At 42.2% G+C, this 12,514-nt stretch overlaps 1 protein-coding gene across 1 annotated transcript; it reads right to left on the bottom strand.

The window, feature by feature from the left end:
• Positions 1–622: 622 nt before the first annotated feature.
• On the bottom strand, positions 623–12,482 carry LOC137958855 (phytochrome B-like). The gene is made up of 4 exons (XM_068806037.1): positions 9,996–12,482; positions 8,878–9,685; positions 8,472–8,765; positions 623–1,354 (listed from the first exon to the last, which is right to left on the bottom strand). The coding sequence occupies exons 1-4, from the start codon at positions 12,103–12,105 to the stop codon at positions 1,135–1,137; spliced, it is 3,432 nt and encodes a 1,143-aa protein (XP_068662138.1). The 5' UTR covers positions 12,106–12,482; the 3' UTR covers positions 623–1,134.
• Positions 12,483–12,514: the final 32 nt, after the last annotated feature.

Here is a 12,514-nt window from a genome sequence, read left to right as displayed (position 1 = left end):
TGGAGAAAATCTCTCGTCTTCGCTGACCTGCATCACCTCTCAGTGGGGCCGCAGTGAAAGCAACAATGGCGGCTGTAATGTAAAAATTTGCACGCTTCCTCCATTCGGGCATCGCAGCTGCGCCACTCCACAAAGAAGAAACAAAAACTACTTTTGTTGACAGAAAGGCGTGTTCACCCTCTGTTGATTTCGGCGTTCCTGTTATAACAGAGTCAAAGAATGTTGTGCGACAGTAACAGAAACCGATTGATTTCATCTAATTGATGATGCTAAGGAAATTTCCGTTTACGAGTGACATGCACTTTGAAAAACAAGGATTAACGAGGAAATTGGTCTCTGTGATGATCGAACGGAATAAAGAGAGAAAAGAATGCCTTGTTCAGGGATGTATACAGGGTTGGCTTCAGGGGTGACCAAATCCTCGCCTTTTGCAAGCCAAATCGAAACAAATTCCCCATTTACCAGGGTCTATTGTAAACATTGTATGGATAGAACAAAATAAGCATTCCATTTCACTTTTTCTATCCTGGTAATTGATCTCACATGAGCAAACAATGATGGCTCTACATAAGAAATAGTCCCCCATGTAGTACTCCTGTGTAAGACTATGCAAGGTTCTTGGTAGAGCTTCAAAAATCTTTCCTTAGTAATACGAAGGGAACTCCAAGACATTTAAACCAGTTTATGTTACATAAATATATCTGACAAAACTAACAATTGGACTCTGTCCATCCACACCCTCCCTGATAGACAAATAATACGAAGTAAAAATTAGATTTACACATTATATATAGGAGATAAGGACCACTTTCAATTTCTCCCTCTCTATACAACCATTAGAAGACCCACTACATCTACAAATAGGCCAATATAGACAAACCAAGTTCGAGCAGCACAATCCCTAGTTCAAGACTGAACACCAATATACTTTCAGTTCATCACCTTTGCAGTTCGAGCAGATATTGTCGGAATCATGAATTACTACGCCAAACCAAGTTGAGATTTATCAGAACCAGATCGGCCGCGTGAGGATGCTAATCAAACTGATAATTATAGATGAAGCAGAGCCAATTGATGTTATGAACAGACTGATGGCCATGTGAGAGTAATAAAAAGTAGTCAGGTATTCAGGCACTAGTTCATGTCATCTGAGACTGTTTGCAAAGTGGGAAGTTCCATTAGGAGAAGGAAGTAAGACCTCTCAGAGTCTCTAATATATTGAACTTCTCCATTCATCAACTTCAGGAGCTTCCTGGACATGCTCAGACCTAGCCCTTCTTGTGTGACCCATTGACTACTGTGAAACATGTCTTGGATGAGTTCTGGAGGGAGGCCATCCCCAGAGCATATCAGCCTGCAGTTAAACAAAGAATGGTCATAGTTATGGGGGAAAAAAGGAAAGAAAAGAGATTCATATTGTAAAAAAAGAAAAAGAGAAAAACTTGAAGCAAAGAAATGGACTGAAAGATTTTAGACATTTGTTTAAAAATAGATTAGTCATCCATGAAGCTGGAATGATCGATTATTTAAACCCATCAGTCTTCTCCAGTGCTTCCTTCTCTTTGGCTTACTAGACCATGAAATCCAAATGAACCAACCATTTTGAACCACCACATTGCCCTACACCTCAGAAGTACAATAGTCTAATGTATGCTATTTAAGCGCAGCATATCCACAGTGAATGATAAACTTGAATCAAAGACATTCCATCACAGGAACTCAATAGGTTGTCAATGTGTATGGTTTTCAACCTTTAGCTTATCTACAGTAAGAATCATGTTAGTAGGTTCAATTAGATGTCGCTTGTTCCATTTGTGTAAGATATTTGTTGATAGAAATTGAAGAGCTTGCCTGCACTAATGAGAGGACATTCTTCAGTCAATCAAGATAGTCCAAATAGTATAACCATCTGGATTTATTATAGAGCTCAAAAAAAAAAAAAAAAAAAAAACAGTCATCTGACAAGTACAATCGACTGCAAAACAAGAATTTCATATTTAATCAACAAATGAGTGCGATAGCATCAAATGTTCCCTAATGATCAGGGCCTAAAATCATACTAATAGTAATAATAATAAAAAAATAAAAATAATAATAGTTAACAATATAATAAAGTTCTCATTGGAGCACCATCTTAGACAAAAGAAAAAATATCTTAGAAATGAAAATTTTGAGAACCTTAGAAATGAAAACAGTGAGAAAGAGGAGGCCTAAACATCTCCAATCTTTTCTTTGCTTTGTCAGAGACTTAAACGCACACTCCAAGAGTGAATCTGTGGACCCCTATAAGATTGAATCTTCAATATGAAGCATTACCAGGGCATTTTCTAAGCCAAAGCAAGGACCATTTTTGTAATTTCCAAAAGTATGGGCAGACGGAAGCTCCATTACAGGAAGAGATAAGATTGGTTCTGAGCAGTTTAGCTATCTCCATGCTAATCTTGTTTCTAATTTTAATTTGGATAAATGAATGATAATTCTTTATTTATACATATCTATAATCAGAATTCGTAATTATATCGGATACATCCAGAGGCTAATTTAAAAGTTGAGGATATATCTGATGCAAAAGAACTCTATAAATAGTAATATGAAGATTTCAAGGTTAGTCAATGTCTACATGACTTTCCAATATAAACAACGAAGAAGTTGGAAGTGCTTTGCCCAGAAATAATCGTCAATCCATAAAGTAATGGGTTAGGCTTATTTTTATCATGATAAACGTCTTTATTTTGGTAATATCATGTGAGGAAACTATGATTTAGAGCTTTCTGTAGTACAAAACTATGATATACATGTTGTAAGAGACTTCATGTTAGGGGAGTCAATGGGTCCGGATATTATCCAGATTTGATCTGGATTCAGATCCGGATCCGAAATTTCAGGTCAATCTGAATTTTTTGTTTTTAGGACTGAGTTTGGATGTATAAATAATATCCGCTTTAAATTTGAATTAGAATCAGAATCGATGAATTCGCATCCAGAAAATATCCAGATCAGGAAACATTACAAATCACCAAAGTTTTCCCTCCCCCAGATTCTTTTTCCCTCCCCAAAAGTTGTTATTTTAAATTTGAATCTTCAATGCTTTCTTTTCAAGTGTTTAAGTTTTTATCGGTTTTATAACATTCAAGTCAGAGAATCTTCAAGGGGTTATTATTTATGTGACTAAGCTTTTACTTTTCCACTATTCAATAACTTTCCTGTCTTCTTAGATCCTCCGCCAGCCAGTCTACCTTTCCCCTCCCTTCTCTCTCGCTTAACTCTCATTCTCCTCTCCTCTTTTCCTCCACTCTCGTTTTACCAGTGACAAGTATCTTCTCGCCAACTTCAGCTGCTGCCGAACACGAGCTTCCTGACTTCTTCATTTTCCTTTGAGATAATCTCTCTCTCTCTCTCTCATATTCTTTCTCCTTCGGTTTGTATAGTTAGATTCACATTGGAAGGGTGATTGTGCTTGTGTCATCGTCCATTGACAAGCTTCACTGTTAAGAACTCAGGAAATGAAAAGAAAGTGGCAAAAAAACTTTAGGTTCTGTAATTAAGAGGAAGAGGGATCGACTTCTAACCCCCTGTTTCTAGATTTCACATAAACTGCAACTCTACTCTTCTCCTTATGAGACTTTTTCTTTCAGGAGTCATATGCTTTTCATTATAGGATTTTGGATCTGTATATTATCTGGATACTATCCAAACGGATTGGATTTGAATACCGAGTTCGAATAGTTTCCCGGACATTCGGATTTTGGATATCCGAAAACGGATTGGATCTGGAATTCCACTATCCAGACCAAATTTGATCCGTTTACACCCCTACTACATGTGTTTTTACCTAGGGTTTTATATTTTCTCTTTTCAGTAACTAAGGCAAAATTACTCTAGCATCCATAGAATCCATAATAAACTAAGCAATTCATATAACTTGTTAAAGAAAATCTCAATAAAAACTGCTAACATTTTGACAACAGCAAGCAGGTTTTCAATTGCTAAAGTTGGGACAGTTTTCTAGAGAACTTTGGAGTGCCTTTACCCTAAAGTTTGGTCCTCAACTTTGCTTCCCAGTATCTCTTCATGCTTTGTTTGATCAATGAATTTGGTCCCAATGGGTAAAACTGGAAGGAAAAAATTAAGCTATATTTGATGTCATCATCAGGAACGAGTGGACCTTTGTGGGTAGGCAAAAGCCTATTGGTCATTGAGGCAACCATGCACTGAGTTTTCTTTCGGGCAAGCAAGATTCATGAGACATATCCCTACTCGTTCTTCAGAAGAAACTAAAAGGTAGTTAACAACTCTACACATGATTCTTGAGCTCATCATCCATGCCCCTTCTCCTGAGAGATGGCTAAAATTAAATTTCAATGGCAATTCATGGGGCAATCTTGCTCCTGTTGGTGGGAGAGATGTTTATCAAAGACATAACAAGTAATATCCTTCCCATTTACTCTGCACCCTTTGGCCGAATGTGATGCATTGGTGGCAGAGTTGAAAGCCCTTCATAGGGGAACTCAACTCTTTGTAAGCAAATTTTCCACCTCGCTCATTGTAGAAGGAGATACAGCCATTGCTCAAATTGGTCCAATGGGAATAAATATCCACTAAGTCGATTTTTCATGTATTTTGATGAAATTGAAGAGTATCTATAGAAACTTAAGGGTTGATTAGCTAGACACTCCTAGAAGCACCAATAGGAAAGGGTTATCCGACAACATATTGCTATTGGCACCTCTCTCGCTGTTTGAGTCTCTCTTTCTTTCATTATAGAGAGTAGATTTTGACTTAAGCCAAATAATCTGCGGATTGTACTTTTTAACCTTTGTCAGCTATCTTAATGAAGCATCATCTCTCATTGCCATCAAGAAAGAAAAAAAAGGGGAGGCAAGTTTTCTCACAATGACTAGCCAAAACTAGGAGGCTTCTTCCCAACTAATAAGTATAGGATCTTTCAACCCCAAACCAATATGGGATTATTTTCCTATACACAACAACTATCACATCCAAGCAACTTGCATAAGATGTGGAGCACATATGCAACTATAAACTAGTGATTTTTTTAACCACCGATGCACCCCCAGTGCACACATGGGTTATAGAGGACAAGCACAAAGGCCAAATAGAACACAAACATGGTATTGGATTGGCTTACTCCTCCCAAAATTAAAAGGTTCTCCCCCATGACCGAGGGGGATGCTAACACAAAGTTTTTCCATGCCATCGCCTCGGCCCGCCGGAGGACTAACTAGGTCACCTCCTTATCTATTGACAACAAGGTTACCTTGGATAGGACCTGTAATGTTTTTCTCAGCTTCTTTGGAGATCTTTACAAAGAGGAGTACCACCACCGGCCCAGGCTCCCTAGCCTTCACTTCTCCGCGATTTCCCTAATTTTGGCGAGTTTCATTGAGCTTTCTTTCTCTAACTTGGAGGTTGAGGATGTTGTACTAGAACTCCCCTGGGATAGGGCCCTAGGGCCTGATGGATTCAACGGGGAATTGTACAAGGCTTGCTGGCCCGCTGTGAGGTTGGACATCATTTCCATGGTCCGAAGCTTCTATGATCATGGAATCACCTTTAAGAGTGTTGGTGTTTCTCTTATTGCTCTGGTCCCCAAGAAAACTAGTGGAGCGCCCTCAAGATTATTGGCCAATCAGTCTAGTTTCAACTTCCTACAAGATCATCGCCCACATCCTGGTTCGTCGTCTCAAGGTTGTTCTACCTACCATCATCCACCGGGGCCAGAGTGCTTTTATCAGAGGCAATGACATACTTGACTCAGCTATGGTCACACATGAAATTGTGGATCATTTTGCCAAGATGGGTCGGCCGTGGTTTGTCCTTAAGTTGGGCTTTGAGAAAGCTTTCGACCGAGTTAGTTGGTCCCTCCTAGACGACATTATGCAGCGTATGGGCCTCAAAGACAAATGGAGGTTCAGCCTCTTACTCCTAGCTTCTCAATGGCACGGTATGTAGCTTCTTCCAAGGCACTCGAAGCATCCGTTCAGGAGACACTCCTCTTCAACAACATTGCTGAGTACTTATCCTCAATGTTTTACTCTGCCCGCAACATTGGTTGGTTAGAGGTCGTCTCCCAACAAAGTTGCTTTGACACCCCCCCCCCTACTCCAGTTCGCAGATGACACCATTTGCTTCGGCATCAGCACACTGGACCAGGTCCGCAACATTAAGGCCCTTCTCGGCCCTTTTGAGATCACTTCTGGTCAGAAAGTTAATTGAGGAAAGTCAACCATCATGGGATATCACATCGATCTCCCTGAGCTTCAAATTATGGCAGAGACTCTAGGATGTCCCATTGTGATTGCGCCCACATACTACCTAGGTCTTCCTCTTACTGATAGCAGACCTCGAATGGATCTCTAGGCTTCTGTGATAGAGTGACTTGAGCGATGTCTCTCCTCTTGGAAGGGTAGGATGCTCTCCAAGGCTGGTTGATTGATCCTCTTAAACTCATGCCTCGCGGGTATTCCCAACTACTTCCTCTCTTTCCTGGCTTGCCCCGCCTCTATTAGCTGGTGCATTGACATTATCAAGAGACGTTTTTGTGGCATAACACTGGAAATGAGTTTCACTATCACCTTGTTAGCTAGGATGAAGTGTGTAAGCCAAAATCTTTCGGTGGGCTCAAGATCAAGCTCACCAAGGAAATGGGACATGCTCTATTGCTCAAGTGGTTTTAGAAGCTCAACTCTTCCTTGGGGCTTCATGGAAGCCAATGGTTGCCTTCAAGCCTTAGTGTCTTGGTGATAGATGGATCATTGGAGGCAACTGTCGTCATCTCTCCCCCGTCTGGAAGGCCATGTTTAATTTGTTATCCTCTTTCCGCACTGCCATTCGGTTCTTTGTTGGAGATGGCTCCAGTCTGTGTTTCTGAATGGAATGGTGGTCGGGTGATGGCTCTCTTGCCTCGTCTTACCCACCACTGCTTCAACACACCACCAGCTGCGACTTATCTATCTCTGACGCTTGGTAGAATGGCTCATGAAATCTCTGCCTCAGACACAACCTTACTAATGAGGAAGTCATTTCTGCTTGTGGCTTGATTGATAGTCTCAATAGTGTTATGGTTCACCCTCAGACGGCTGACCCGATGATTTGGCTCCCTGATGATAGCGGGCGATTCTCGGTCTCCTCGGCCTACCGTCATATTATGGGATGGACCCGGCCTCCCGCCCCACATTCGGCTGCTCTTGCCTGGCACCTCTCGAACCCACCCAAGCTGAAGTTTTTCCTTTGGAGTGTCTATTGCAACAAGATCCTTACTGCAGACAACCTTATTAGGCGTGGCAACACCACTCCCGATCCTCTCTGCCCCTTCTGCGGGACAGCGGCTGAAACTGTGAATCACGGCCTCCTTCACTGTGACTTCGCCTGGAAGGTCTGGACCTACATGATTGACAACATGGGACTTAACTTCTAGATCCCGCTTGACCTGAGCACCATGTGTCTTTTCTCTTCTGGAACCCCCCTGCCCAGCCTGGGCAAGCTTCTACTGGTTGCCTGCATTGCTTTTGTTCCTTGGTGCCTCTCTTGTGCCCCGATCCGCACCAATTGGAATATTATCGCTCAGATGTTTGTCTCCACTGCCCCCTGCCGAGTTGTTGTTTGGGAGCCTCCTTCCTCCGGATATTATAAGCTAAACTTTGATGGTAGCGCCTTTAGGAACCCGGGTTTGGTGGGGTGGTTTTTGATCCAAGAGGCACTGCCATCCTCTCTTACTTTGACCCTCTCGGAATTTGTGACTCGACCACTGCTGAGCTCGCCGGTCTCCTTCACGGCTTGCAAATTTTTCAGAACTGCTTCAGTGGTCTCCTTATCGTAGAGGGAGACTCCAAGATTTTCATCGAATGGTGCTCCACCTCATCCTTCCCCCCATGGCGTCATTGGCAGATTTTTCTTTATATTTGGACATTGTATCCACCATTTCTTGTACTTAGATCAGCCAATTCGGCTGCTGATTTGTGCGCTAAATTACACCCCCCCTCCCTCTCTTCTCTTCAATCTCTTGTTGTGAGGGGAGCTAATGTGGGATAGAATCTTTTCAAACCCAAGCTAATGTGGGAGTGTTCCCTCACACACTATAAATTTTCACTCTTCAAACAACCAACCTGAGATGTAGAGCACATGTACAACTATAGGCTGGTGAAAGTTTTTACCCACCACCTATAAATGGTTGTTACATAAGTTTGCTAAGGGCAAATAAAAAGGTCCATAAATAAGTACATGCTTATTGCAGCAGCGCACATACACCCTAGGCCAATAAATCATCTTTGAGACTTCAGGTTCATGACAGAAAGTGATGTCAAGTTGTGGCACACAGTAAAGATTTATGGCACAACCTAAATACACCTGTCATATAATTTTTCCAATTGTTGATATAACAAAGATAAAGGAAAAATTGGTTCTCACAAAAGTTATGGTATAAAAATAAAAACACTAATGAGAGTTGGTCAAACCTGATTTCCAGAAATACAATATCGATCCCTTCAGAGATCTGTTTTAAACTTGGTCTAACATGGATTTCTACCCAACCTCCTGGTGTCGGTGCATACTTCACCATGTTCAACAAGAAACCAGCTAGCACTTGCTGGAGTCTGACTTGATCCCCATAAACAGCCATAACTTTTATTTCTTCTGGAATGTCACGGATTAATTGTAAGCCTCTCTGCCTCAATAGAATCATTACTTGACTAACAACAGCATTTATGACACGTCCGAGCAGAAAGTCTGCCTTCTCAAGTTTCAAAGAACTGTCATAAAAAAGAATAACCAGATCTGAGTAAGCAATATGCAAGATCAATAACATTAATTACGTTGAACTTTATGAGCTTTAAGATAGAATACCCAAAGTAAGTGACTCACCCATCTTCAATACTCTCCAAACCAACATCCTTTAAAATCTTCATCATCTGTTTCTCACAAGCAGTACTAGTCTCAAGAAGTTGTTTCTGATCATCAGTTAAATTTGTGGCCTCCAATAGTGAGTTAGTAAATCGGATCCCATTAAGAGGATTTCTGATCTCTTGACAAATATAAGCCAACTCCTTCATTCTCGCAAAACACTTCTTCTCTTGCTGTCTCTGTATTTCTAATGCTTGCTGTAGTTCAGGGCTTGCTACCTGCAAGAAACAGAAGGCCCCAATAATTTGACCATCCATATTAACTCTTTTATTTGCAGTCAAGAGGGCTTGGATGCATTTTCCATTTCGGTCAAAAAATGTAAATGGGAATTGATCAGAATCCTGCCCACTGATTGCTTTGTGAAGAAGGATCATAAATTTTGTTAGTTCATCCCGCCCCCGCAGCCGACAACAACTACCAAAAACATCTCCAACTAAGATCTTCCCAACAATTTCATTTCTTGACCAGCCAGTAAGCTTTTCCATGGCTGTGTTCCACTCTAAGCAACAAGTATTCTCATCTGAAGCAAATATAGGAGGAATCACAGGATTAGGACTTTGTACTATAGCCCTATAATCACCTTGTATATGAATGAACTTATCCATGACCACTTTTTGCCCTGTTATATCCTGACCAACAAAGCACACACCGACAATGTTGTTTGTGTAATCCTTACTAGAGCATGCATTAACCACCACAAAAACAGCCTTAGTTGTTCCTGCAGTCCCAAATGTCTTCAGCTTTATCTCCACATCCTTATCTTCATCACCTGCATTAATATATAACAAATGAGAATGTTTCTCACAATAATCATCAGTTTTATTCCTTGGGCACCACTGGTTCTTTAATAAATCTGGCTGCTAAGATACATATCCAAAATATTTCACGAGCTGACTTGTCTCAAAAAAAAAAAAAAAAAACCATGTATGATCCATTGCTGAATTTGTTGGAGAGATCAGATTCCAAGATAATAAAGACCTATGCCTCATATACTAAAATCATTAAAACATAATCCGAGTTTTACAAGGTTCACTATGAATGTTTAAACAAAATTGGGCAAAAAATAATAAACTAAATACCTCTTAAAGCACGAGAAAGTAGTTTATCCACAACATCTGAGGATTCCTTGTAAACAAGGTCATGAACTAGTGATTTTCCCATAGCTTCTTCAACTGACAACCCAGTTAATTCAGCAATTTTTGCATTCCACCCATTAACTCTTCCATCAGAATCAACAGCAAAGATTGGAGCTGTTGCAGTCTCAATTAACCTAACCATCTCCCTCGCCACTGAACTTAGTTCATCCACTCCCTGAAACTCCATATCTGTGAGATTATTGTTGTTCACCATGGCCTTTGAATTACTCACTTCAGCATCTTTGAAAGAGTCCCGCAAAATCAGTTGCAGAGAGTGTATGGCATCCATCTCCGCGGTCTCCCAAGGCAAACTTCGGCTCTTGACCACCTCCAAAAATGCCTTAAATGATGAACGTGGGTTCATTCTCTGGCCATCATCTTTATCCTCTGGATGATGCTTAGCACCACCCCACTTGATCTCCTTTGCTGTATGGGATCGGAACCAAAAAAGGAAATCTCTTGAGGTGATATACGCCACAGCCATTCCACAAACTTCATCACCAAGGGAAGTAGCCCCAGGATAGCCGGCATCAGCCAAGCTATCTGTGCTCAATCCAGTGGAATCCCCATGAAAAGTCAATAACCATTTTGCAACATCCTTGATCTGTGCTTCAGTGGGGCTCACTCCCTGTGGGTAATAATTACCCTGGTAGTACAAAGCAGCACCATCACATTTGACAAGGTCCATGATACTTGGACTCTGTGTTACAATGCCTGTTGGGGAGTCACGCAAGAGCATGTCACACAGTAGAGTCTGCGTCCTGAGAACATGTTTTTCTAACAGCTGGGATGCTAATTGTAGTTCCATATTTAGTTGAAGTCCAAATGCCTGCATGAGGAACTCACAAGCATAGCGGAGCGGAAAGGGGATGCAGCGAGGGGATGTATGGTGGCACACAACTAGGCCCCATAGTTTCGTCGGATTCCTCCCACCACTAGTAGGGACAGCCTCCTCATACCCATTGATAATAACCGCCAGTGCCAATGAAGCAATAGATCCCATGTTTGCCATGTACTGCGCATGACATCCATGGGGTGCTCGCAGTGTTGAACCCACCAGACACAGAGGTTGCATCAATGATTCGTCTTGAACTACACTCACCGGCATGGCATGGCAATCACAAATCATTCTCCCCCGGTTCTGTTTGAACAAGAACCTCGAAGCCTGTGGAATATCGGTGGCAGGATAGTGCCAACCTATATAGGGTTCTAAATCTGCTCTTTTGCTCTCTGCTACCACCTCCCCGTGTTCATCCTCGTGGAATTTATAAACCATGACGCGATCATAGCCTGTGAGCTCACGGACATGTTCCACCACAGTGTCACACAAGAGTTTAATATCCCCACCTGGCAAAGCCTGGAGACGTGATATGACCTGCACAGCGAGTTTCTGAGACTGGACGGCCCCAGCAATGGACAAGGCAGGGTCCTCGGTTCTCGCGGGCTCCAAGTCTAAAACAATCCCCACATCAATACGGTGCAGAATTGCATAAAATGGTTTTCCGGAGTTCCTTGAGTGGATCCAAATTGGGTTCAGAAGTGTGATTTCTCGCGCTCCTGCCGCCTTTTCTAAGAGGATTGCACTTGGGGGGGTAAACAGTGTCCGGACATCAGTACCAATGGTAAGCAGTGGTGGAGTATCGAGGGTGGGGACGGACTGCGGAGTAAGGTCGAGCATTTCAATGGAGTTTTCGCTGTACGCAATAACTTGGAAGGTGGACTCTTTAATGGCAATCATGCAACCAAAAGGCTGGATGTGGCCTCCACGCTGAATTTTGGAGAGGTAAGCGGTGATTTGCTGTTCGGGGACGGAGGAGATATTAGTACTTTTGACAGACTCCGAGTAGTTGAAGGACTTACCCGGTTCCCCTGACTGCTCGAATTCAGTATGGAGACGAGCGTCGGTGGTGTACTGAGCAATAGCTCTGCTGATAGAGTCCGACTGCGGGTGGTGCTGGTGGGAATGGTGATGTTGGTGAGGTTGGGCGCGGATGTTGCTTGAACCGGAGGAGTGGCTCTTGTTAGTTTGGGAGGTTCTGCTGCCCGAAGCCATCTTTTACCCCTTTCTACGCTCTCTTCACTTCTCGGAACTTCAGAGCTTTTCTCACCCGAGGAACAGAGGAAGGCTCAAGCCCTGCAGTTCAGACTGCGAGAGTTGAAAATTGCAGAGCACAGAAGTGCCCAGAAACGAGAGAGAGAGAGAGAGAGAAGATGCTTTGGGTGGTGGCTTTGCAGGCTTTTCATTTTTTAAGACAAATAATTTGTTCAACAACAGTAGTCTGCAGAGCGTAAACACAGCAATAATACCCATAATCTCATCGCTTCCTTGGCATTTGGGTAGTGGTTTTGAATCTCTTGTCACTCTATAATTTTATGCTTCTGGGTCACCTCAATCAAAATTCCATAAAAGAAGAGATAAAAAGGTCAGAATCGAACGATAGATGCCTCCCCACCTCCCCCCC

This window comes from Aristolochia californica, unplaced genomic scaffold, assembly GCF_029961685.1.
Source record: "Aristolochia californica isolate CCGP_79_NKW_82.1479 unplaced genomic scaffold, dmAriCali1.0.hap1 SCAF_3, whole genome shotgun sequence".
NCBI classification, from domain to species: Eukaryota; Viridiplantae; Streptophyta; class Magnoliopsida; order Piperales; family Aristolochiaceae; genus Aristolochia; species Aristolochia californica.
This window is presented reverse-complemented; position numbering and strand designations above follow the sequence as displayed.